The 27881-nt window shown below is 39.2% G+C and overlaps 1 protein-coding gene and 1 long non-coding RNA gene across 2 annotated transcripts; one reads left to right on the forward strand and one right to left on the reverse strand.

The window, feature by feature from the left end:
• Nucleotides 1-477: 477 nt before the first annotated feature.
• Nucleotides 478-27777, reverse strand: LOC144646198 (vacuole membrane protein 1-like). Its single transcript, XM_078505744.1, has 14 exons — nucleotides 27468-27777; nucleotides 27298-27362; nucleotides 25083-25144; nucleotides 24638-24839; nucleotides 24249-24339; nucleotides 23275-23385; nucleotides 22479-22558; nucleotides 16664-16748; nucleotides 16033-16084; nucleotides 13954-14117; nucleotides 3590-3706; nucleotides 2705-2766; nucleotides 1498-1603; nucleotides 478-970 (listed from the first exon to the last, which is right to left on the reverse strand). Exons 1-14 carry the CDS (start codon nucleotides 27621-27623, stop codon nucleotides 818-820), a joined length of 1506 nt encoding a protein of 501 aa, XP_078361870.1. The 5' UTR covers nucleotides 27624-27777; the 3' UTR covers nucleotides 478-817.
• Nucleotides 14881-23426, forward strand: LOC144646264 (uncharacterized). Its single transcript, XR_013569380.1, has 2 exons — nucleotides 14881-15010; nucleotides 23264-23426. It is a non-coding gene; the product is annotated as an uncharacterized LOC144646264 (long non-coding RNA).
• Nucleotides 27778-27881: the final 104 nt, after the last annotated feature.

Here is a 27881-nt window from a genome sequence, read left to right on the forward strand (position 1 = left end):
ACGTGGTTTACTTAAATATCCGTTTTCGAGTAAAAGTCAATAGTTCTCGATGTTTTTCTATCGTCCGTTTCTGTTTGCAGTGATGCAGAATGCTCTGGTGGTATGGCCCTGGCACACAAAGTAGGGACATGCCACGGCGACATGCAGCAGGGACAAAATCACCATAAGAACACACACAAAAAAGACAAGAAAATGTAGCGGGGGAGGGGGGGGGGGGTGTTGCTGCGGCACGTCCCCTAAAAAGTACCAACACACACGAAAGGACTTATCACTTGCCCCGCTACATTTTCTGGTGTGTCCCTGAAACATGTCCCTTTAAAAGCTCGGCTGAAGGCTACACTTGACTAAGCCTAACCCAAGTTTTGTTCCTGCTTACGACTGATCATAAGATACATCCAAGCCTGATCAAGGGCGAAATTCCCCCTTATAGCCCCTCGCTTTTTTTTCCTTCCAAGGAGCGGAGTCCGAGGAGACGAATAAGTGCAGCCTGTTTTTATTTTTCTCTTCTTCGACTCTTGTTCTGCAGAGCATGATGTTCACAAGTTATCACCAGAATTTTCACTCTTCGTTCAAACGCAGATGTAAAGAACAGCTGCATATGAGCTCTGCGCGTCCGCGTACCTCCCTAGACCAGCAAAGATTGCCCTGTGATTGAAGTCAAAGCCCAAGCCGTTCGATATTTTATATTATCTTTGTCCTCCTGCTTATTAACTCGGGATATTTATTCACACTGTGCGATATTAAAAAATTTCAGGTGAAAGTCACTTAGTACAGAATCACAGCTTGAGATAAAAAATTCTTGGATCTTGGATTTGAATTACTCGCCCTTTGCAGGCTTCTGCGATTGTCTTTTTCTCTCATCCAAGCGTTTAGCGTAGGCCTGGGCCATAGAGTTGATGATTGACAGCAGGAAGTAGATGATCATGGCGATAACAAGTTTCTCAAATATCCACGCGAGAATATTTGGTTCCTGTGGAGGAGGAAGAAAAGAATTACACGATCAACTGTTGAATTCCTAAAGTTTTAATGTAATACCTTACTATAGGAAATTAACGATACATGTTATTAACGCGAATTTCAAAAATTCGCGTTAATTTCATGTACCTTAATTTACGTCATTACTATTTTCCAGCATTGTTATTTTAAGACACCTTTATTAATTATTTCCGTAAAAGTTATGTTGTTACGACATCTACTTCTCCGTCAAAGCTACAGGAATAACAGAGGCAGTGAAAAGCACAAGGATAGGATGTATTCCATCCCTGGACCCTTTCACTGAATATTATTCACCATATGGTCTGTTTAAATATCTTTGTTGTGTATAGTTTATCAGAATTAAACATTGAGTTCTGTTGTTGGACGTTGTTGTTTTGTCTTTTAAATAGCGCAGGTTGCTATAAAAATTACTACGTATCAAATTCGCGTTAATTAAGTACATGCAAGCATATTGTTTTGCCAATAAGTTTTCTAGCCAACTACCCGTTCGCCAACACTTACTGAGGTGCTAGTCCCTTGTCCTGGTTTTTTATGTAATTTCTCTTTTTGCTTTTCCAATGCTATCTTAAAAGGTTTCTGAATATATGGGCCAACGGTGGGAATGTCCCTACAGAAGCGGAACAAAATAAGTAAGTACACATATAGTCAAAATCTTGACTCATGCAACCGATGAGACTGTTCACAGTCCCCTATTTTTCCGTGAAGTCGTAGAGATCGATCGTTCAGTCCGACGGGCCGCCATCTTGGTTTACGAACGCGAGCGAAAACTGGGGAGAGTGCAAAAATCCCGTGGGTGGCGGGGCGGGATTTTTTCTAGCAACCGAGCCATTTGGTCGCTTTTCTCGATCTCCCAATCATCCACACATTAACTTTACCATATCATAGAAACACATAACACTTTTCCGGGCCTTACATTATTTTCTTAATTAAGCACAAGGGGCTCTTGGCCGCCTTGCTGGGTTAACTGGCCCACAGTGCTAGAACTTATGACAGTATCGTGAATGACCATGAAGTGACAAGGAGTATTGCCACTTCCCCCCTGGATGGGATGCCAGTCCACCACAGATGAGACCCAAGCATTTTTGTCTGGTTGTCCAAACAATGAGCTGGTACCCACCACTAGGAGGAGAGAAGAACTTTAAGAGTAAAGTGTCTTGCCCAAGACTGCATGGGCATAGAGCGGTTTTCACTTGAGTGTGGAAAGTAAATTGCGTTTGCTTTGGTTTTGCATTACTACGCTTAGTGATTGGCTTACAAATCTCGCGCCACTTTCTCAGCTAATCAGTAGTAAAACGAAAACCAATCGTGACTCGCTCGCGCACGTTTTCCCGCGCTTCGCATCAGCTACCTGTATTTGCTTCGAGTTTTGATTGGTTCACTGGATTGTCTGTGTCCTTTGTGATTGGCCAGAGTAATTACTTTGGTTTTGGTTTTACCACACTCAATTGAAAACTGCTCTACCCAAGAACGCAACACAGTGGCCCCAGGCAGGACACAAACCTGGAGTCCAACATGCTAAATATAGTCACATAACTAAAAGGAATACATAACATGTAGGTATCGAAAATGTTTTGATCACCGACACCTGTGGTTGATTTATGCTTATACTAATGCCTTTTTGGTAAAATCATGCAGTTTCTTACGGCCCTCTGGCATTTGCTCTCCTTTAACAAGCATTAGGGGTGCAAGAGACAGTGCTATAACTCACCCAACAAAAGATAAAACTGCCTCTACATAATGCTTGCTAAATGCTAAGATAACAAATGTTTTCTGGAAAAAATAAATAAAGTTTGTAAGTAAACAAAAACAACAACAACAAATAAAAAACAAACAATACTTATTGTAAATTACTGATTACTGATTAATAACAGTCGTGCATGGTTAGCCAAATGTGTGTCAATCAACCATGCCAGTCAGTAACATGTATGACATTATGAATATCATGGACATTATGAATGTTGTACAGTTGTGTACAGTCAAGGGAGGCGGCATGATCGAGTGGTTAGAGCACTGGACTTGAAAATGAAAACCGGAGGTTTTGAGTTCAAATCCAGTTCTGACTGGATTTGATAAAAATGAAGTTTAACTCCTCGGCTACATTTGTAAATAGCCAATTGGTTTGCCTCCTAAAGGCCCGTTTACACAGGCGATTTTTGTCATGCAACTCAATGCAATTTTTGTCGCGCCGAAGTTGCATCAAGTTTCGAACAGGTTCGAAACTCCTATGACTTGCGGCGATTTTATTGCCGCTAGTTTTCACGCGTGCAAACTCGCGATGATTTCATGGCGATTTTATCGCCACGATATCGCGCAGAGGTTGCATGAAGCCGTCGCGATATCGCGGCGACATGATGCAACTTCGGCGCGACAAAAATTGCATTGAGTTACGCGACAAAAATCGCCTGTGTAAACGGGCCTTAACAGTTGTGAATTTTAATCGCATACTGTATTTGTTTCAGTGTTTGTCTGCATTGATCCTGAAAAGTCCCACTTGGGAAAGAGATCAATTAAGTATACCGTAACTATTATATTTATCATCATATGTACAGTAAGCACAATAATACAGTATACTTATTTTTAAACAATCAATTACCTGAATGTGCATCTTTATTACAGCCTTGCCAATAAGTGTTGCTCCAAAGAAAGTCCAAAAAGGCACAAGACAGTGACCACATGTGATACCAGCTAAATCAAACAGAGGGTTTGGGACCTGCACAACATGAAAACAAAACATGTCTGAATCAGCGTATTAATGCTTTGAGCATGGGTACAAGGCAGCGTGGCCAATGGTTAGAGCGCCAGACTTGAAATCTGGAGGTCCCGCGTTCAAGTCCCGTTCTGACCACTATCTGGATTTGTTCTCGGTCGTCCTGAGTTCAAATCCTCGGTCATGCTTGTGAATAGCCAACTGGTCTGCCTCCTGCCAGTTGGGATTTTTAACCATGTTATGTTTATTTAACATATTATATTTTTTCAGTATTTGTTTCATATACACGGTCCCACAAGCTTCTAGCTTTAAACACAAACCGTGTATAAATAAAGTTGCTTTACCTTTTTTATTACATAGTTTATAGTTGGATGTAGAACTTATCAAAAGGAGAAATGCTTTGCTTTGAAAAATAGTCAGAAGATAACTGGGTGTTCCGAACTGAAATGTTATGTTAATTTTGTGCAAGGCGCGTTTTGTATTTACCGCGTGGGGACTAAGTCCTAGTGATGAGTTTATGATATGTTGAAAAAGATACGTGTAGTCGAACGCTAGTCGAACACGTTGCGTTTACGTTTTATGGAATAAATCGTTCATTTTCATGGTCCTTCGAGTTGGAGATTGGATTTGGAGAAACAGTATCGACGATTGATCGAGCAAAAGGAGTGTTGGATTAGTTTATTGCTGCGAAGAAGTTGGTTTTCGCATATCGGCGATTTGGCGCCAAAACACGTGTTGCATCAGCTCCTTGATCGAGTGGAACTTCTGTGAATGTGCAGAAACTGTGTTGTTGCGATTATTTGAGGTCAGTGAAATTAATGGTGTTTCAAAATGTCGAAAGAATTAGAAGCTATCAAGAAAAAGAGAAAATTCCTGAGAAAATCTGTCACAGACACGTTGAAGTTAATCGACGAAGCCTTGTCACAACAAGATAATAATGCACGAGTTCAAGTGTTGAAAGATAACGTCGCTAGTAAGTGGAATGACTTGCAGGAAGTGCAAGCCACGATGTGCACAATGTTAGAGGATGAAGAGATCGATACGGAATGTGTGAGTCATAATGACTACGAAGCGCCTGTAATTGAAAGCATGGCGAAAATGACAAGTTATTTGGCAAGTAAACATGTTTCCGAAGTGCAATTGTTAGCAAGCAATCCACCCGCATCCCAGTCGTCCTCTCAAGTACAAGTTAAGCTACCCAAGATTAATCTACCAACCTTTGACGGAAATGTTTTGAACTGGCAACCCTATTTTCAGTCGATAAAAGTTTCGGTAGTTGACAATCCGTCGTTGGCAGATGTCCAAAAATTAGAGTATTTGATGAGATCGCTGAAGCGGTGAAAGGTTTTGCAGTGGTACAAGCGAATTACAAGCAAGTTTTGGAAATCCTAAAGGAAAGATTCGGGCATGCAAGGTTAATACTTGATGCACATGTAAGATCCTTGATTCATTTGCCACGTTTGACCTCTGATGATGCAACCTCCATGCGTAAATTCTACGATGAAGTGATTTTTTTTTTTTTTTTTTTTTTTTTTTAATATTTTTAATTTCTTGCCATACAAACATACAGTACAAAATTACAAAGAAAAAAGAAACACTACTTACAATTTAAACATTACTTACAGTCCTAACGCTACTTACTTACACTAATACAATACTTACTTACACTACAACAATAAATTATTACAAGCTTAACATTACTTACTACAAACAAAACACGTTAAAAAATAAACAAGGTATATTATGCTATGGAGAGCAGAAGAAAAAAGAGACATGCAAAGCAAACACCAGCTTTCTAAACAAAAGGTCAAAAAGCAGGTTTCGAAAAAATAGAGTGACCTAAAATATTTTCGGTGGAGTTTTTTTAAAAGGTAGAGTGGAAAAAGGAAATAGTCTAACTTAATACAGGAATAAAGATATTCCATTTTCTGTAATGTTGAGCAAGTGTACCTTTTTTCCTGGCAATGTAAAATTCTAATTTAAGAGTAGCTCTTAATTTAGCCTTAAAAACTGGTAAAGAGGGTTTAATCTTATCAAGCTTACACCTATAAATAAAATATTTTCCAAGAAGAAGAATATGGTTAACTACCATAGAGTCTGTATCGATATCAAACTTACCAAACAAAACATCGGTGAGAGAAAAATTTAAAACTTCATTCTTATGGATGGCCAACCACGACAATACCTCTTTCCAGAATACCTCGCTTGCTTTACAAAGAAACAATAAATGCTCGAGGGATTCATCTTCAGAGTAACAGAAAGCACATAATGGCGAGTCTACAATCTTAAATTTATAAAGTCTGTCATTTGTATACACAATATGGTTTAGTAATTTGTACTGAAAAGCTCTTAACTTTGTATCCAAAGTAACACTAAACGCTAGAGAATAGATTTTCTTCCAATCGACGGAGAGATTTGGATAGTCATTTTTAAATTTCTTTTGGGCAGTAGGAGGAATTACTTTACGAGAAAGAAACTCTTCATAAACTATTTTGGAGGGAATGTTAGAAATATCCAACATTTCCCCCTTTATTGGCACTTCAAAAGAATTTGCAGGGCAGGAGTATGGTTCACGGTATATACTCTCACCCTTGATAATGGAGCGCCATTCCTTTGGAATGGCACTGACTACTCCCATTAAAAGGAAAAATTGACTAGGTGATAGTTTTGACCTGAGAACTTTATCACTTTCCAGAAACGTATTGTCTTTAGAGACTAAATCTCCGATTTTGCTTATCCGTAGATGGATCCTGGTCACAAAGCTCTTGAAGGATTGTCAATTTTTCCTCTAGAGATGTCAATTTCGCCTTCCTTTCCCTCGCTTTGCGTTTACTGTATGAAATTGTCTCCTGTCTAATTTTGAATTTAATGAGATCCCAAAGCAATCTGGGATCTTGTATATCCCTAAATTCGTCAACCCAAACCTGGTATCTATCGTTTATTAGAGCTACATAGTCATTGTCATCTAATAAACTTGCATTGAACTTCCAGAAGGAAGGACCGTGTGATTTTTCTTCTATTCCATTAACTGACAACAGAATGGCTGAGTGATCAGACTTTATGGAAGGAATAATGCTCACCTGATCGATCTCCTCCTGCAAGGCATTATCGGTTAACCAAAAATCAAGCCTCCTTTGGATCACAGGAGTTTTCTGTGTCCAAGTAAAACGTCTTATTCCTGGGTTCCTAAGTCGCCAAATGTCTACTAGATCGTACAGTAAGCAAATATTCTCAATCTGCTTAGCTGATTCCTTTAATTTTGGTTTGCCCCCACAACCATCAAGGTTGGGGTCTAAAATAACATTAAAATCTCCCCCAATGATTATTCTACAGTCGTCATCTATATCAATGTTATCCAATTCCTCCTTGATTTTGTCGAAAAAGTGAGTTTGCTCACTCGTTTTGTTTGGAGCATAGATGTTTACTAATAAAAACTTTTGATCTTGCACCAGCGCCTCGAGAAAAATAAAACGACCCTCTTTGTCCTGCCGCATGGACTTGATTTGGAATTCCAAATTATTTTTAATTAAAACAAGCACGCCTCTGCTATGTACAGAACCATGCGAGAAATACATCTCACCCTTCCACTGCTTTTTCCAAACATTTTCAACTTCCTTAGTACTATAGGTTTCCTGAATAAAGCAAATGTCGACTTGTTGTCTCATTACCCATCCAAATACTGCTTTCCGTTTTTCAAAAGAACGAATCCCACGAGCATTTAAGGATAATAGTTTAAATGCAAAGTTGCTTGCTGTCATGATTTTACCACAACTTTTAGAATTTGTAAAAGGCCACCAATGCAGCTGTCAATGGAATAACAAAAAGCGTTACCTGAATTCATTTCCATACAAAAGTTGTGAAGAAAAATATTGCGTAAAGCAGGCGTTTGTTTGCGGAAAAAAAAAAAAAATTAACACTCTCCCTTATTGCATTTGCAATTAACACCCTACAAGACACTAACGAATAACGAAAACGACAGAACATAAAAGGTGACCAGAAACACTGTTGTGCCACCGTAGAACGACTCGAGGAAATTGATTGAAACAAAAAACAACATAAAAATAAACACAAACTAAATACGAAAACTAAGCGGAGAGGGGAAATGATGATTACAACGGTTATTTGTTCCCCATAACTTCGTCTATTAAATCATAATAAGGAGAAAGCAAGGCCATTTACGACTGAGGCAAGCTTATCTAGTTACAAATTCGCGTTCAATATAAGTTCAAGCTGTGCCTAAATATAGGCATCAAACAATCAAAACAAAAAAGTAAACGTCAATAATTAAAGTGGGTTTAAGTGTCCATCGATATACAATTTATCAGGTTCAGCGCGGCTGAAATACGCGATCTTACCCGCTTTTCTTGCATCGACCAGCTTCTTCGACTGGAGCTTCCTTCGGTTAACTATTTCTTTTGGCAGGTCTGCAGCGATCCTATACCCGGAATCTTTCAACGACTTTCCTTTTGAGAAAACTGCTTCTCTGTCGCTATATCTAAGAAACCGAGCGATTATTGCTCTAGGGCTTCCATCATCATGAGGCTTTCCGATCCTGTGGACCCTTTGAAATTCGATACCCATTGTTTGGACACCACATTGCTGTTCCAGGAAAGAATTAAGCACCATGCGACAGTCTCCGCCTTCTTCTTCCTCGCTAATGCCGTAGAAACGCAAATTTTCTCGCCTTTGATACACTTCAGCATACAACAGTTTGTTTTCCAATTCTTTGTACCTGTTCTCACAGAACTCGCTCGCCTTTTCTCGGGCCGCTGTCGCTTCGTTGACTTGCGTATTGAATTCCTGGAGGCCATTTTGTAACTCTTGTACGGCCGTCCTCGTGGTCGAATGAGCATCTTCTAATTTTTCCACTCTGCCTTCTAATGAGTTGAATTTGGTCTCCAGGTTGGACACCTTAGTGTTTATCTCCTCAAGTTTATTGTCCATGATCTCTAATCTTTTTAAGATAAGATCTAATTTCGTCTCCAAGGCGTCCGCCGACATTTCGAAGACCTCAGTAGATCGCTCGGGCGAGGTACCCGAGTTAAACTCTCTTGCTCGTTTTTCCACGGGCGATGCACCAGACGCGCTCGAATTACTGCTTTCTCTAGTTCGCTTGGGATTCATAAGAGTTTAAGGCCTAAAAACATCATTAATTGACGAAGTTACGCGGAGCAGTCTGAAACACGTCTACAGCCTCCGCATGCCTCGACCCAGTTTCAACGATGAAGTGATAGGTCACATTCGCTCTGTTGAGTCCATGGGTGAAAAGTTTAATTCTGAAATTTTGGCTCCAGTTCTTGTGCCTCTAATAGTCGACAAGCTGCCAAAAGAAGTTGTGGAAAAATGGGAATTAGAGCTTGATGAGGAGAAAGCTAAACAGGACTGTGTGGAAGTGAAAACACTGTTTGCTTTCTTGGAACAATTGATAAGAGCTAAAGAGTCTTCACAGCCTCCTTCTCTTGATTCGAAAGCTTTGTCAAAGGAGAATCCTGGAAATCGTGATGGTCGTTTTAAGTTTACCGGTCACAAAAATCATCCACCTTTGTGTGCAGCAACGCAAGACAGCAAGTGTGTCATTTGCTACAAAAACCATGGTTTGAAGTCATGTGTCACTTTCCTGTCATTGCCTGTGAAAGAAAGATTCAGAAAAGCAACGTCTAAAGGCCTGTGTTACCGATGCCTTGAATCTGGTCATAGAGCTGAAGTGTGCCAGAAACCTCCATGCAAGCATTGCCAAGGCAGACATCACAGTCTCCTGCATCTGGATTCAGCTCGTCCTCCCTTGGAAGAAGTCAAAGTGGAATCACCCCCTGAATTACCACCCTGTGTCGTCCCCAGTTGTTGCAGTGAGCTGTTGCAGTGAGCTCAGGTGGAAAGGTGATTCTGCAGACCATGCCAGCTTTGTGTGGATCAAATGGTTGTTCAAAAGTTGTGAGATGTTTTTTTGATCCTGGTTCTCAGACATCATTTGTTCGGCAGAGTGTAATTGATGAGCTTGGTCTTGATGGAAAGAGTGTTAAAATTGCTGTTTCTGGATTTGGCGGAGAGGCCACCAAGAGCACTTTGCGGAAGAGATTTGCGTTAACTGTGGCACCTATTGATAAATCAGGACAGCCTCAATGTATTGAGGCACTTACTACACCAGTAATATGCCGGCCAGCTGAAGCTGTGGATATTCATCCATCAAGATGGTCTCACCTTCGAAACATAGTATTTCCTGAAGAATTCCCTAGAGAGGAACAGGAGATTGATGTGATTATTGGCTTGGATTTCTATTATTACTTTGTGACAAGAGACATTGTAAGAGGGGGTTCCAGTGAGCCAGTTGCAGTTCACACAACTTTGGGTTGGGTCTTCTGTGGACCAACAGGTGGTCATGACCAAGAATGCACTGTGTCTATGAATGTTCAAATTAGTGTTGAGGAACAATTGAATGAAACACTTCAAAAGTTCTGGGATTTGGAGTCCATTGGTGTTAGACCTGCTGAAAGTTCTATTTCTACTTCCCATGCTGAAGATGTGGTTTTGAAGAAGTTTAAAGAGACACTAACGTACAATAATGGTCGCTATGAAATATCCTTGCCATGGAAGGAAGATTGTGTTTCATTGAAAGATAATTACCGGCAAGCGGAAAGAAGGTTGTACAATCTAGAAAAGAATCTGCTTCATGAGCCAATGAAAGCTGTGTCATACAGAGAAGCGATTAACAAGTATGTTGAGAAATGGTGTTGCTGAAGAAGTACCTTGTGATGAAGTTACACCGACAGATGGGGGTCCTGTGTTCTATCTCCCTCATCACGCGATCATCAGAGAAGACAAGCAGACAACCAAGACAAGAGTCGTGTTTGATGCATCAGCGAAAGATAGTAAGGGTGTCTCTCTGAAAAGCTGCTTAGAGCCAGGCCCAGCGTTACAACCGGATTTGGTCGGAATTCTTCTGCGTTTTCGAAAGAATGTTGTTGGTATCATGTGTGACATAGAGAAGATGTTCTTGCAGATTCGGTTAAAAGAAGAAGACAGAGATTCGCACCGGTATCTGTGGAGAGATTTGGACCCCCAGGCCACGCCTAAGATTTACAAAATGACCAGGGTCACATTTGGAGTTGTTTCCAGTCCGTTTCTTGCCATTGGCACTATTCAAGAGCATGTGAAAAGTTGTAAAGAAACATTCCCTGTTGCATCGAGTGAAATCTTGAGGAACACTTATGTTGATGACTTTGCTTCAGGGAGAGACAATGTACAGGAAACACTGAAATTACAGCAAAGTGCTACTGAGCTTATGCAGAAAGCTGCTTTTAATTTGACAAAATGGTCAAGCAATTCCTCTGAGCTTATTGAGGCCATACCAGAGAGGGACAGAGCAGCAGTTAGTCTTGTCAGCCTAGAAAGTGGTCTAGCAGAAACACATCCAATCACGAAAGCATTAGGATTAAAGTGGAATACGCACACTGACAGCCTTGTCTTTGCAATTGATGTGGACATTGTTAAGTCGAGATCAAAGACAGTGTACACTAAAAGAATGGTGGCGTCCTTAGCAGCAAAGATATTTGATCCGATTGGTCTAATCGCACCCTTTTTAGTGAGGTCAAAATTGATTCTTCAAAGCTTGTGGACCAAGGGTGTTGGATGGGATGAGGAAATTCCCATGGAAGTCTCTTTGAAGTGGAATCAGTGGGTTCTAGAGCTTTCTGTACTTGAACACCTTCAAATTCCGAGATGTTACACTGATTTGCCATTAAGTCAGAACCCTAAAGTGGAGCTGCACGCATTTGGTGTTGCGTTAGAAGTTGCTTATGCCTCTGCAGTTTATCTGAGAGTTGTTGGTGAAGATGGAAAGGTATCTACCAGTCTTGTAATGTCCAAGACCCGAGTGGCTCCTGTAAGGAAGATTACCCTTCCGCGGTTAGAGTTGATGGCTGCTGTAATTACTGCTAGACTTTGTACCTATGTCAAAGGTGCAATCGATTGTCCCATTAGCCGCATTGTTTGTTGGACAGACAATTCTTCAACGTTACACTGGATCAGAGGAGCAGCCTCGCAGTGGAAACCATTTGTTGCTAATCGCGTTATTGAAATTCAGTCGTTGTTGGATCCCAGTGTTTGGAGGTATTGTCCAGGACCGCAGAACCCAGCTGATCTACCTACCCGAGGTTTACCTGCAAGTCAGTTAAGAGAGAGTCATTTGTGGTGGAAAGGACCCTCTTGGTTGCAAGAGTCCGAAAAGGATTGGCCCAAGGATTTAAGGTCAAAACCTTACAGTGAAATTGTTGACCCAGAGAGGAAGAGTAAAGCTAGTGTCAGTTGTGTTGTGCAACCCAAAGAGCCATTTATTGATTTCACAAGGTTCAGCAAGTATAGTCGCTTGCTAAGAACTGTTGCTTGGATCAGAAGATTCGTTAGCAACTCAAGAGTGAAAGAAGAGGAAAGAATTGACAGCCCTTTAACTGGTTTAGAGATACATCATGCAGAAGAATGGTTGATATCTAATGTACAAAAAGAACGTTTTCCTGAAGAAATTGCGTCAAGTAAACAGCATGGTCCAGTGAAGGACAGCAACCTGGCCAATTTAAACCCAGTTATGTGTCCGACTAGTCGTTTTCTTCGTGTTGGAGGAAGAATTCATAAGTCACTGTTACCAGAAGAGGAGAAACATCCTATTATCTTGCCTTCTAATCATCCTGTTGTTAGGTTGTTGATTGATGATTTTCACCGCCGTGAACTCCATGCTGGAGTTGAACACACTTTGTCAGTTTTGCGGCAGAGATTTTGGTTGATCAAAGGACGATCGACTGTCCGTCAGACACTAAGGAACTGTGTTGTTTGTCGCCACTACCAAACAAGCCCTTTGGTCAGCGAATGGCACCACTTCCCGAAGACAGAATTCAGCCTGCACCACCATTCACTAACGTGGTTTTAGACTTTGATGGTCCTTTGTATTTGAAAGACAGTGGCGAAAAAGTCTATATCTGTTTATTTACATGTGCAGTTACCCGTGCAGTACACTTAGAGTTGGTATCTGATATGACAACTGAGCGATTTCTCCTTGCTCTGAGCCGCATGATTCACAGAAGAGGAATGTGCAGCATTATTTGGTCAGATAATGCAAAAACTTTCAAGGCTGCTAACAAGGAGCTACAGCAATGTTGGAGAGTATTGGAATCAGACCAGACCCAAACTGCTTTGTCTGAAAAGAAGATTCAATGGAAGTTCATTGTGGAAAAAGCCCCATGGTGGGGTGGGTTCTATGAGAGGCTTGTAAAAAGTGTCAAAACACCACAGTAACTAAAGAAACTATTTGCCAAGGCAATGTTAGATGCTGAGCAGTTAACTACTATTTTAACTGAAATTGAAGCACAGCTGAACAGTCGTCCTCTTACTTACCTTGGTGCAGACCCTGATGACTACAGTGTGATTACCCCTGCACAAGTTCTGATTGGCAGAAATCTTCAAGCGTGTCCGACTAAAGACACTCGTGTTTCAGAACAGACGTCAAGAGCCCTCACAAAACGTTTTCAGTATCATCGGAAGCTTGTAAATGGATTTTGGAAGCGTTGGCATGCAGATTATCTGAAATCCCTCGCACCTCTCAAGAAGTGGTATAAGATTGGTCGTGAAATCCGCAAAGGTGACTTGGTCCTAGTGAGTGAGGATCGTGTAGCTCGGGGTCAGTGGTCACATGCACGAGTGGAAGACACCCACACAGGCCGCGATGGTCTTATCCGGTCCGTTACTTTCGAGTTTGTGACTGGTCATACCATATTAATACAGAACTCACTTACCAGGGCTCGACACTAACGGTGGTCAACTGGACATTGGCCAGTAAAAATCACCCCTTGGCCTGTAAAAGTTTGGAAACACAGGCCATTTTGGCCTGAAGAAACTCTTGACTTCAGTTCTGACAGAGCTGTGCAACCACCAGTCAATTCATGAACTCTGAGACTTTCAGACTGAAACAACCAGAGTTCATGGGTTGACTCATAAGGGAAAGGCAAGTTGTTCAACCATTACTTTAGCTTAATTGTAGTTAACCTAATTATTTGAGTTGCTCCTGCACCTGGCCAGTACAACTTGCATTAATTTTTGTCTAGTGAAAATCTGAATGCACTGGACAATGGACCAGTACACCAAAAAGTTAATTTCGAGCCCTGCTTACATGTATTAAAAGCTCTGTTGAATATCAAAATGCGGTGTGACATGGCATAATGGTAATATGACACAAAAATAAAAAGCTGGCTGCCATTTTTACTCACCGAAGCACAAACAAGTATGCCAAAGAATCCCACACGCTCAACTAAATCAAGAACCATTTTCTTTATTCTAGTCCACAAACTCTGATCAGCAAGAGAAGTTAACCTTTCCAATTCTTCAACCTCTTCAAGTTCTTCGTCATCTGGGTCAACTCCAGACAAACGTGCTGAAGAAAGACATGTACATGTATGACATGTTAGGAAAAATCTTCTAAAGTTTCTTTAGAAAATTGGCAGTAATTTGTAGGAAGGTGCTTGTCCACTATCCCTGCAATCAACACTTAAAAGTTAAGATTAATGTTCCGCCGAACAATTGAGAAATAAAGGCAAAAATAAAGGTATTAAAACAAACCCATGGTATGGTCACAGTTTTAATATCAAAATTTTAACTTTTTAGCTGACTGAACGCGAGAGAAATGAATTTAAAGCTCTCTATATCTTAGTTAAAACGAACGTTTCTGGTTGGTTCAAAACAAAATAACACGCATTTTAAACTTTTTTAACGAGGTTTGACATTAACTTTCTTGAGAATGCTTTTAGAATTTCATAGCAGGGTCAATTGGAGACTGAAATGAATTACAGTGAGATGTTTCAAACAGTTTACAAAATGTCACCATGGGATGCTATAGGCGGTAATGAATTTTTGCACTTATTGCTCGAACTTTCAGAGGAATCTATCTTAAACAGTCACAGAGAAAATTTACATTTACATTAATACATTTATATAGCACTAAAACTATAAATATTCTAAAGCGCTGTTTACTAATATTTAAAAATAATATAAAAATATAAAAATTAGAATGAACCTACATACAAATCAAACTAGAAACAGTGTGATTGAAAAGTTAAAACGCTTAAACGCGAAATGCTTTCTTAAAAAGGAAAGTCTTCAATTGACTTTTAAAAGTCTCCACTGATGACGCTTTGCAAATGTCAACAGGAAGCTCATTCCACAGGGAGGGGCCTGCCTTGGCAAAGGCTCTATCCCGTATCTCAGCATCAAGTTCTCATGTGAACACAAGATGGAACCTGTTTCAGATTCATTTCAACCTCATGTCAGGTAGGAGTAATGTCCCACTGAGTGCACTACAACATGGCAACTTGAAATGAGACATGATTTACATGATTGTTTACATTTATATTTATACTGCACATAAATACACAGGGGTGCGAATAATTTTTTTTCACTTGAAAGGACATATGTCATAGTAAGACAACCATCTTGGTCAGACAAAACAAAATTGTGTTCGGACATCAGTAAAAACAAAAGGTTGAATTTTTATTCACTGTTGCCGTAAAATGATTTACAATCAAAAGTTGTCCAGACATTATGTCTGACCAAACTTGGTATTTCGTCGGACATAAGCAAATTTTGGTTGGCCAGTGTCAGATGACCAACTGTTATTTGCGCATGCAGTCCTGTATAGTACATAATACTTATACAGTAGAACCCTGGTAACTCGAACCCTGAAGGGAAACGAAAAACAGTTCGAGTTAGCGGGGTTTCGAGTTATCGGGGTCGATTGAATATTCAATTTGCCAGATTAATAATTGATAGTTTACTGATTTTTCAGCCCTTCGGTACACAGTACAGTACAAATTAAACTTATTTCGTCAGAAACTCTCACAAGATCATACATTTTTAGGTTAAGAGTGGAAAATGACTATCAAATACGTGATCTGTTCGTTGCAAAATTAAAATCAAATTGCTGTAGTGCTCGTTTTAGTGTTTATATCCAAATACACGACAGCAAGAGCTAATGGCATAATTCAATGGGCATCCGTGGCGAGTTGCAAGAACTAGAATTCGAGTTATCAGGGTATATTTGACCCAAATTTTGATCAAGAAAACAAAATTTAGTTCGAGTAAGCGGGGTTTTCGAGTTATCCGAGTTCGAGTTAACCGAGTGAAAATGACTGAAAAGTGGGGTCAAATCCAAGGGAAATGGAAGTTTGTTCGAGTTAGCGGGGTTGTTCGAGTTATCTGAGTTCGAGTTACCGGGTTCTACTGTATACACAATCATAATACTTGTCAGAGAAGTGGATGATGTAAGTAAGACATCATGTTAGTAGTTACTGTACCTGCTCTTGCCATGAAATAAGGAGGGAGTTCTCCAATGGCAGTACCTGCACCCTAAAACAGTCAATATTACAGTACTGTAAGTTACAATGTGTGTAATGCAAATGAGAACTAGCTGTACAAGACATGTACTAAACCATATTGCCTGATTAAACACCAGAGACTCGCATTAACGCCAAGATTTCAAGGTGGAGTTGTAAATAATCCCCTGAAGCACTTATTTGAGGTATAAAAAGTTGTGGTTGTAATGGCAAGATATATGACTGTCAATTGAAATAATAATGTATAAAACTCCTTGCTAAATAATCTTGGTTCAATTGTTGTTTTCCTTTGTTCTTGTGCAATATATAAAGGTAAAAAGGAAAAGGTAATTATTTTATTTAATATCAAAAGCATGGGGAGTAGTTGCCCAGTCTCCCGAGCAAGAGGCTCATGATAAATGAACATGGAACAAAGAAAAAGAGAAATTGAACCACAACATTAAAATGGATTTACAGGCTGTTCAATGAGTAGCACAAGCAACCTGTCTAACTCCCCCCCCCCCCCACCCCCTTCCCCCAATGGAATGTGTTTCTGTAGAAAATGCTAGAATAATAAATAGAGACAATACAACTGCACCGACCATCAACTTACCCACATAAAAGCCTCTACCCTGACTTTACTCATGATAGTCCACATGTTAACCTGGGATGTGTGGTCGTCCTCGGGACACTGGATACTAGATGCAACAGTTTTTTTGTAAGTGATTGTCAGCTTTAATCAAATAAATTCAATACCTTTCAAAATCTTTGTGTATTTATACCCAGATACCTTAACTCACTTCAATTAAAACAAAACAATTTGACAAAAAGAGACAGCATTCACGTCATTGTATATGTTGTGGTTTAATTTTATGTTTGGTTTAAAATTTTTCAAACCAGTTTGATTTTTATTTTCTATTGTCTCACATTCATTATCATAATCTGAAACAAAGGGAAATAAAAATCAAACTGGTTTGAAAAATTTTAAACCAAACATAAAATTAAACCACAACATATATACATATATTCTTTAAAATTGGTAACAATTAATCGCAATGAATGAGAATTAGGAGGAAGGAGAAGAAAGGAGGGGGGGGGGAGGGGGGGTTATAACCAGGATTTGTATGGCACATCTAAGAGGGTCCTGCTCTTAGAATCGCCTGTACATATGCAAGATAAATAAAATCGATTTTCTCAAACTTTGTCAGGATAAAGACTTATACTTACTTGTTTCAAAAATGTATCTTTGAGATTGTTTCGATTTTTATTTTTTTCGTCGAGACGACTCTTCGGATTTGGCCGCTCGAAGCGCCAAATTCGGCTCTAAAATACCACTTTTTTCGAAGGCGAGCATAAAAAAATATGATCCGTAGCAGTAAAGGCTGGTACATAGTATTAAAATATCATCTTTCAACAGTTATTTAACGCTCTCAGATCCGAATAAAATTTAAATCTGAATTTTTATCAAATTTTCAAAATTATACGCTTCGGCCATGTTGCATCACGCTTAAATTTAGGTCAACTTCGTGAGCCGAAAAGTCAATCTGGTACATGGATTAGGCTGTCAAAACTATTTTTCTTAATAAAGGTATCACTTCATCTTCGATTTTATCCAAAAACTAGATTAGGTAAATAAAACGGAAAAAATCGAGAGCGGCTTGAAAACATGACACTTGAGCTAATTACTTGGCGGTTTGACCTTTCATGTTGCGATTGTTATCGCACGCATTGATCTAGAAAAGTTCGAATTTGGGTCTTATCCCCCGTCAAATAGTATTTTTAGTCTCCCAAATAGCCGAGAGAATTCATTTATTATGTTTCAGAGTCAAAATCAAGCCTCAAATGAGAATCTTTAGCACAAGTTTATTTTGAATTACCTCGCCGTTTGGCGACATCGGACAATGCACGCAACGAAAATATCAATTTATAGATCACAACCGATAAAAATCTTTCGTAAAACTCGAAGAATGGATAGTACACTAATTAAATAACATGTTTTCTTACCTCAACCGAGCGTATTTTGACGAGAAATTGTAGCACGGTTGCTGCCGTTGCTTGTACAAAGCGTTCGTTTGCAAGTTACATATTTTCTTATCACCCGGATGTGTGACAGCGGTTCGCTACTTCCTGGTATCAAATTTCCCGATATTGCGGTACACGTGTTTGTGGGAACAAACGATATTGCCCTTGGAAAACTGCTGTTGTTGTCTTGTTTTTAAAATTAACTTCCAACTGTGTTGTGCACACTTTGGGTTGCGAAATACCTAGCTGGAAAACTAGTAGAATTGTGCTTTAATTCACGATCAATGGCTTCATGTGGTTTTGCCACACTTGTTGGAGGAGCGTGCGGATCCCCAGGGAGGTGGGGTACTCCGGGATCAAAGTGACGGGGATGATCGAATGGAGGCAAAACTCAGGACCCAAAAAAATCCCTAAGTCTCCCGACATTACCCAAAAAAATCCCTGGACCAAAAAAAACGAGCAAAAAAATCCCTAGTCAAATTACCCCTAAATTGCCAAGGCCGCGCCAAGGCACTTTAGTTTGATTTTAATCCCCAAAAAAATCCCCTATTTAAATCAAGTCACCCAAAAAAATACCTGCCAAATTCTCCTACCCAAAAAAATCCCGGAATCGAAAATTTCGACCCCCAAAATATCCTTCGCACATCCCGCCCCGTCACTTGGATCCCGGAGTACCCCCCCCCCCCTGGGTGCGGATCCAGTGCCACTAATCCGGCTAATGTTAAATGTGTCGTTGTGGGAACCTACCGTGTTATTGGAGACTCTCTATTAGATTGTGAGGCGAAACTCGTACTCTCTCGAGGAGGTTAGCAGCTTAGTATACCGTATTTACTCGAATAAGCGCCGCGGCGCTTATTTAATTTTTCGCGCTTCAAGTGCGGCGCTTATTCGAGGGCGGCGCTTATTTGAGGGCGGTGCTTATTTAAAATTTGGACGCCACAAGGAATCTTATATTTTACAGTAATTGAAAATAGCGTCTTTTGATTGTCAGTATTCGTCTCTTGCTGAAAACAGAAGTGGTGCTAGCTGTCCTGGCAATGTTCGCGACCTTCACAACATATACAGAACTACCAGAGAACTACATATTGTAAAAATGTTGGATAGAAAACTTATGGGCAAGCGGAAAAACAAACACATTAAACTGCAAAACATCGCTTTTGATGGAAAGAAATGTCCCAGTTTGTTTTAGAACTGATTTGTACTGCTGTTTTAGTTAAACGGAATCCCTCGAATAAGCGCCGCACCGGGGCTGCGGCGCTTATTCGGGGGCGGCGCTTATTAACTTTTTTGTCCCAATTGCGGCGCTTAATCGGGGGGGGGGGGGCGCTTATTCGAGTAAATACGGTATGTTTTGTATTTTAAAATAATTGGTCAAATTATTTGTGTGATCGTTGACTTTATTTGCGTATTCCAATTATGAACAGCTTAGTTTTAAAAAGAAGATGCATTTAATATCGGGCCTTGTCTAGTTAAGGTCGCTATGCACAATCTGATTACAAAATCCCGGTACTGTATCACACATTCTGCATGATCGTCACGCAAAAAAAAAAAAAAAAAACAATCAACCCTGTTCCCAAGGGAGGAAAAAGAGAGAGGCACTGGAAACGAGGCTGGTAAAAATTCAAAAAAATCTTTACGCATTTGGTGTTTTACAGTTGTCTTTACAGTAGCCTGCGAAGAACGGGGCTATGAAGTTTTTGAATGCGCATTTAGAAAACGAGCGTTTTCCAAATGCACACCCAAAAACTACGTAGGTTACTATAAACTACGTTGTCTGGTTTGTCACGCTGGTCGTAGCGGGATCTCATTAACACTAAATTTCCCGCCTTTTTATCTCGTATCCAGAAATGACAGAAATTTTTTAAAACATCCTGCGAAGCGGGTCTGTTGGGAGGGGGTGTGACTTTGAATGGAAACTTCGGTTAAAAAGCTGTAGTATATCAATATTTTCTCGCAGGGGTGTTTGATATCGACGAATCTCACCTTAAACTGACTATCGGCGGTATTTTTCTTACAGTTCCTGGTTAGGTATCTATTTGCCCAAGATGCCAATTAATTTATTGAAGGCAAAGATAACACAATCGTGTCAGGTGGAAAGAAAAAAGGAAAACTAAACTAAGGATGATTATCATTATAAATATTATCCTGTGTCGCACCTTTTTAGAGTAAAGAATTGGGGACAAGAAAAGTGACCGAAAGCAAAGAGTTTTTTCATTGTTAAAGCAAAATTTCCACTATAACCAGAAGTACATGATCTAGAAGACCACATCTCTGGTAATAGGTCTTGTGCTATCGGATTTGCGTGTGCGCTATTTTTAGAACAGGCCTCGCGCGCGAAAATTACGTAGACGGCTTTTGGCGCGAACTGTCAGACGGTTATAAATTAAAATCAAAATTTAAGAGTAATACGACTGTCAAAACGCTAGAGTTAAATAATGGCCAATAAAAATAATGTGTTTTCAATTGTTGTATCGCTCGCTTTTCGAAAATATTCCCAAACAATTTTCAGTTAGCAGTTTTAATATCGAAATTCAGAAAACGAGTATTCCAAACGAGCTTCAAGTCGTGGTTATTTTTGTAGCTCAAGAAAATATTATTTTGTTGATTTAAAGACGTTCAGCAAAGCGAAACATACTTTCTTTAACCAAAAAATAAATATTTTATTCTACCAATGGTTTCGTTTTCTTTGGTTTTTATTCCCCCTTCGAGCGCGCATAATTTGCCTGTGTAATATTAAATTCAAGGAGTTTATCACTGTATTGAAACGGAAAGCAACTTTTTCCATCTCTGGTTATCATCGGATGTTTTTCCATCACAGATCTCATAAAATTAGATCGATGCTTCCCCTTTATTTCGGAGTATTTTTTGAATTTGTTTTTAGTTTTAATTTGTTATCTGAGTGAAATGTTTAATGGCAAGGTCACACGGCATTTAGATTATGTACTTCTGCTATAACTTGCTTTATAGCCTTTAAATTTAGCGTTTTCTTTTTTTTTTTTTTTGAGTCGTTTTTCTTTACACATTGTACAAAACCCGTCCCCCACCTCCCCAGTCTTCAAGGGGTGCTTGGGTACCCTGTGTCTGTGGTTAATATGTAACTTGATAACATTCGCCGACAGTTTATGGATTTGTAGAATGGACGCATTTACGTTACCACTTCTCGTCAAAATAGGCTCGATAAAGGTAGGAAAATGTGTAATTAATTTAGTTTACTATCTATTCTTCGATTTTTAAGGAAGATTTACCTCGGTGGTTATTTATAAACTGATATTTTCATTGCGTGCATTGTCGGACCTCGCCAAACCGCCAGATGTAATTTGCAGAATTTGTAACTCAAAATAAACGTGCTAAGAATGTTCATTTGAGGCTTATTTTTACTGTAAAATATAATAAATGATTTCGCTCGGTTATTTGGGAGACTAAAAATACTATTTGACGGGGAATAAGACCCAAAGTCGAACTTTCTAGATCAATCTGTGCGATAACAATCGCAACATGAAAGGTCAAAATGTCAAGTAATTAGCTCAAGTGTCAAGTTTTCAAGCCGCTCTCGATTTTTTCCGTTTTATTTACCCAGGCTAGTTTTTGGATAAAATCGAAGATGAAGTGATACCTTTATTCAGAGAAATAGTTTTGACAGCCTAATCCATGTACCAGATTGACTTTTTGGCTCACGAAGTTGACCTAAATTTAAGCGTGATGCAACATGGCCGAAGCGTATAATTTTGAAAATTTGATAAAAATTCAGATTTAAATTTTATTCGGATCTGAGAGCGTTAAATAACTGTTGAAAGATGATATTTTAATACTATGTACCAGCCTTTGCTGCTACGGATCATATTTTTTATACTCGCCTTCGAAAAAAGTAGTATTTTAGAGCCGAATTTGGCGCTTCGAGCGGCCAAATCCGAAGAGTCGTCTCGACGAAAAAAATAAAAATCGAAACAATCTCAGAGATACATTTTTGAAACAAGTTAGTAAAAGCCTTTATCCTGACAAAGTTTGAGAAAATCGATTTTATTTATCTTGCATATGTACAGGCGATCCTAAGAGCAGAACCCTCCTAAGAGCTCAAGTTTACCAGTAGCCAACTAACCAAAGACAAGTAAAAATTAGGTTTTGGCTTCCAGGTTTAACATTTCTACTGGTCACTTCGGCTAGTGAAGAACAGGAAAAAAAAAATCAGAATATTCAACAGTTCTTGAGACAAATCAATATATTGAACTAGCGAAAAATTACTTTTGTTGGGTAAAATCTGACATGCTGCTAGCCAATTAATTGGGTCAGTAAGTTAATTTTCTCCCAAGTCCTGAAACCCGAAGTTCCACAGACATCAGTTTAGACTGTGTGTCTACAGTAAGTAGATATTTTTTCCCTGACTTGTAACATGTATGATAAAAACTTACTCATCAGGATATGGTGGTTCAGGGAAGTCTAAAGTGCCACATTCCCATGCAGCTAGCGTCACTGATGCAATGTGAGGTCCCTAGAAAAATGAAATTATAATAGCATTTTGTTCTCTATGCAAGAGTTACATAGACAATCAACATCTTCACCCATTACTGTACATTGAGTGAACTCAGCCATAACAGGTACTGCACTATGGGTTAACGGCCCGCTGGGTATTTGAAGCCCTTGCCCTATACCAGACCACGTTCAGCTGATTTTTGCAACCCTATACTAGACTAGACACCGTAAATCCCTACCCTATCCCAGACTTGCATTTTTTAGAACTGTGTCACTATCAGTGTTTTAATGGAAAACCATCTGTCAACAACGATGCTGCGATGATTTTATTTACGTTTAGGAAAGTATCTTTCTCTCCTGAGTTTCTATTCCTATTCTGGACTAAATTCGTCATAACACAGAGCAGTTTTCCAGCAAATGCTACCCTTTTCTAGACCAAAACTGTCTGATTTCTATACCCTATCCCAGACTAAACTGCTTAAAAACCATACCCTTCACAGCGGCACATACCTATATAGCTCATGTATGGGAGTGCCCCCCCCCCCCCCCCCGGGGTTAATGGCCCTTAATGACAGCCCTGAAGAAGTCGATTATGGCAAAACTTACATAAGAGAGATTACAGTGTAGGTCCTTAGGCCACGACAGGCAGCCTACCACATAATGATCCATCCATTACATCTGTTATGTTTCAACTTAGTATGCTTAATATGTGTTATTTTGTTAGCAAGTACTTACCAAATACAGGAGAAAGGTATGCAGGCCAGTGCCGAGTCCAACAGATGAGAGAATCCCAAGACCAACCCAGTATGCCCACCAGAACAACACAGACTTCATCTGGCTAAAGGACTGCAAAGAAATTACACAAATATTCACAAAGGGGGTGTTATCAGGCTTTTAGCCAGGTGGGAGTCCAGGAGTCCTATGGACTTTCTCATAACTGCAGAAAAACACCTTACATGCTTCTCAGGCCCTCCAATGGGGACAAAGTCAGGCCTTAAAAAATTTTGGACTCCCACTTTTTAAATCCTGGCTAAAAGCCAGGGTGTTATTATATAAAAAACCCTGGTCACACTGTTCGAACTGAACATTTTGATGTTACTTGTACAATCATTGTCCCAATCCTAAGGTTTTGCTAATCCAAACTCTGGTAAACAAACATTATCTACAGTCAGTGTAAATTATTTCAGGGATGGAGAAAACCATTTACCCACTCACCCAGACAAGTCTCAATGATTTTAAGTGAGTACAAACTGAACAGGTGCATGGATGAGGTCCGACATGCATGCAACTCCTAGTCTCATATGGAATTCTCCCTTTAATTTACAAGCATACTCAGGCAAATTGGAAAAAGAATCTAGCAATCTAACGAAAGTCACTTAGGGCTTTATTCCCGGCACCCCTTCAAATGTACATTTTTTGAGTGCATTTTTGAAAGTCCTATTTCTGTTACAGTGTATCTCAGGCATTATCAGAGTACATGCAGTACCAGTGCATAATAATTATAGTAAGATCTGACCATCATGCAGTTATTGATCAAGATTCACTCTGATTATTTTTTTTTCATACTGTTAACGTGCAGTTAGAAACGTGAGTTAGAAACTTGAGAAATCCTCGTTATACTGTTAATGTGCAGTTAGAAACTTGCAGAAATCACTCAGATCAGTCCTGAAATTAACAATAACTTATGGCATGCAAATATGTACATGTACCTCCTGATGTGCTCCCTCCAAGTTATATGCAAGAGTGATCAACACAGAGATCAAAACTATGGACGTCACAGTCTTCTTATGTTTCAATATTCTGAAAAAATATATACAAAAAAGAACATTATACGGTGGAATCCAGATTTCTTGACTTGCATACCCTTGAATTCTAGAAACCCCCAAAAACTGGAACCAAAAAGTCGTTTCCCATAGATCTGCTTTACTCAGGGAAACACTACACAATTTAACTACCAATTTCTTGCACCATCAGAAATCTCAGAAATCAGGACTCCACTATTTGATCAAATAATTAAGGGTTAATGATTCCCACATCTGAAAAACAGCAAAACTTGACTGGGGGTACATATTAAAAATAAGTTATATCATTATATTACCTTTCCTTATAATCATGTAAAAGAATTCCCATCTCGAAACAGAAGTACGTCAAGGTTACAATGGGACGTCGCCAAAGGACGATGCCATGTCTCTTTTTCTGATCAAGTTTTTTCTGCTTTTGCATATCCTCTTCTGACATCACAACATCACTGATTCCATTAGAAGGTAGAGTTTGATTATTCACCACATGATCATTTTCAGCTGTTGCAGAAAAACACATGGGGAGGCAAAAAAAAATGTATAAATTATACCAGTATATAGAAGCAAAGCAACAAAGCAAGATGAATATTAAATGCTGTGGCCTTTAATTTTTCTTTGTTTCAAATTATGAAAATAAATAATTAACATGCAAAAGTCAGACTGAAATATTTGACAGTATTGCAGAGTGCAAGTCACGCTTTTTAAAGAGAAACAGAAGTTTTGTTTCAGTTAATGTTCACATACCTTGTTTCATTTTGTTTCTGTATCTTGCTTCCCCAGTATTATTAGAGGATTTTTGTTGCTTGCTACAAATAAAATGAAAAAATCTTAGGATGCATTCAAGTGACCTAGATTATATCAGAATAAGGTGGAAATACAACATACATGTTTGTATTCTAGATTAGTATATACTCAAATAGTGGATATAGCATTTTTGGTGCGCGCTGATTGGCTGCTCAAACCCTGATTATCCTTTGCTATTCACCTCCGAGCAACTCGCGTGCGAAAACTGTACTTATTAAATGTAATTAACAAGTCAAAAGTCATCCTTTAGGGCTATAATTATTATCTCACTGTTTGAGTATATATACTAAAACAACTATTCACCTCAGTGTTGGTGGCTATATCCACCACTAGCCACCAACTCTTTGGCGAATAGTTGTTAATTATATTTAACAACAGTTACTATTCACTGAAGTGAAGGTGGCTAGTGGTGGATATTTACCTCACCACTTTGCGGCTCGGTAAATATCCACCACTAGCCACCTCCACTTCGGTGAATAGTTGTTAATTTATTCCAGAATAGCTATTTAGAATAGCCATTACTAACAATGGTAAAAGAACTGATTGGAGTCCAATTCGGTCTGTAATGCATCAAGTGATTACAAAATCGAACGACCACACTTTGCTTTTGTTAATCAGGAGTGTGATTACAAACAAAATTGGACGACACAAAGTCCTGTCACCAATTAATCAAAACTATATATGAGAAAATTTGAGAAACAAAATAACAATTGATTAAACTTCTTCATGAACAAAACAAAAAGCAGGACGGTGCCTTTTTTGATGGAAATGCACGATTCACTTTCTCTGCAAAGAAATTTCCTACTCTTATTTATTTTTACAAATCATAATTTATGTTTTGGAACAACTCCTTCAATTGCTCATACAAGGAAATGAGAAAGGGCATCTCTTTTGAACTCAATCCAGCAGTATTTTCTGCTTACTATTTTTTGTACAGGCATCAGATACCAACCGGTATCTGGGAGGCCATGGGTTCGATTCCCGTCGGGGACTCAGATTTTTTTCTTTGTCCCACGCTCGTGTCATGTTGAATAATTTCTTCACTATTTATCACCAAGCTTGAAATTTACCATCTTTATTATGTTTGATGTTTAACTTCACTGCCATTAGTCACCAGTTTTGTTAGCTGTTTGAAAAATTAAGCTGAACCACGAAAAGGAAATACCATCATTATCTGCATGGATTATTCCAAGTATTCTTTTGCCGAGAGCACAATGTTTGGAAATGCATTTAGTGTATACTGTACCTGAATTGGAATGGCAACCAAATTGAACAGATGTTCAACGTTTATTTCATTTTTTATCACCGCAGATGTTAGCGGTAGCCCATGTAATGTTCTCATATAATCGCCCTGAACACAAGAAAACTCTTTGGAGTGACAGAGGCGATAGAAAGGATTCGAAAGGATCGGGGCGATTATATGAGAACCAGCCTTAATGAGCTCCTGAGAGATCTCCATGACATGGGTAAATAAATTACATTTTTTTACAACAACAAAAAATCCACTGTGTTATTCATCAAAGACACAAATTATGTACATATAGGCTAGGGACCTTTGTAAACTTTTGTTATTTTATACTACAGTGTAGCTGATTGGCAACAAACCTACACAAAGACAAGGGGATAATTCAACCAGTGAAAGAACAGTGTGATCAACTTGATACAGCTGATAGATGACCTCCAAGAAAGTTTTCAACACAATACAAGCTATAAACTATTAGTTAACAAGCTATTATTACGACACACTATTTTAACACGTGCCCATCATAAATCAAAGCATGATTTCCGAGTTTGGTTTAAGTTGATTACGAAAATTAGAAATGGACCACACTAAAAACTCCAAAGCCATCAAATAATGAATTTACAAATCTCTTCCTACTTAACGAGCAATCATAAGCACAAAAAACGAAAAAAAAAATTATTGCATTTGCGTAAACAAGTCTGGGTTTACTTTGACTAGAATTTGAACACGTAAGCAAGCTTATGCAAGTGATCATGAACGCGCAGAACATCTGATCGAATCATGACTAGACACATAATTAATAGCTTTAAAATTCTATGAATGAACGGACTTATGTAGCAGCCTTGTTGACTAAATGTATTCTTGCAGCGACATGGCAATCTTAACTAACGGAGAAAACTCGAAATTGCTTACCTATTGGTCGATTCTTCGGGCATTTCGTTCGGAGATCCTAAATCTGTGTGCTCCAAACGAGCAACCTACAGCGGAAAAGCAACAACTTATTTTTGAATATTTAAATAAAGATTATTTGGTCACCGTTTCAAGGGACAAAAAATTAAAGTGTCTGGAAAATATATAGTTACCAATTCTGCTTTCAAGCCTTTTGTAGGAAAACCTCGTCTCTTCAACTCTTCTCGTAATTTTACTACAGTCCACGAGTTAAAATTTGACGGAGCTTCGGAATCTTTCGCCGGGCTTCGTTCGAGCCGTCGTGGGCTTCGGCGACTGCGCTCGGCCATAGATCGCGCGGAAATACAGGTTAAAGTTCTATTTGTAAGAACGGTGTGCTGACAGATCTCTCAATATGAGAAGAAAACGGACATTTAGGTGTCGAAATAGTCCACCGGACAAAGGAAAAGTGCGGAAAAATGGCCACCGTTTGCAATGGGAATCACCGCTGGAACCAAGAAAGGTTTACTTTTGGTAAAACTCATACCGCTGACCGAAGCGCTCTGAAGACTGAAGATTCGTCGGTACAAGATTGACTTCCGGTTTCA

Source organism: Oculina patagonica, chromosome 3, assembly GCF_052425735.1.
Source record: "Oculina patagonica isolate OP01 chromosome 3, crgOcupat, whole genome shotgun sequence".
Classification (NCBI taxonomy): domain Eukaryota; kingdom Metazoa; phylum Cnidaria; class Anthozoa; order Scleractinia; family Oculinidae; genus Oculina; species Oculina patagonica.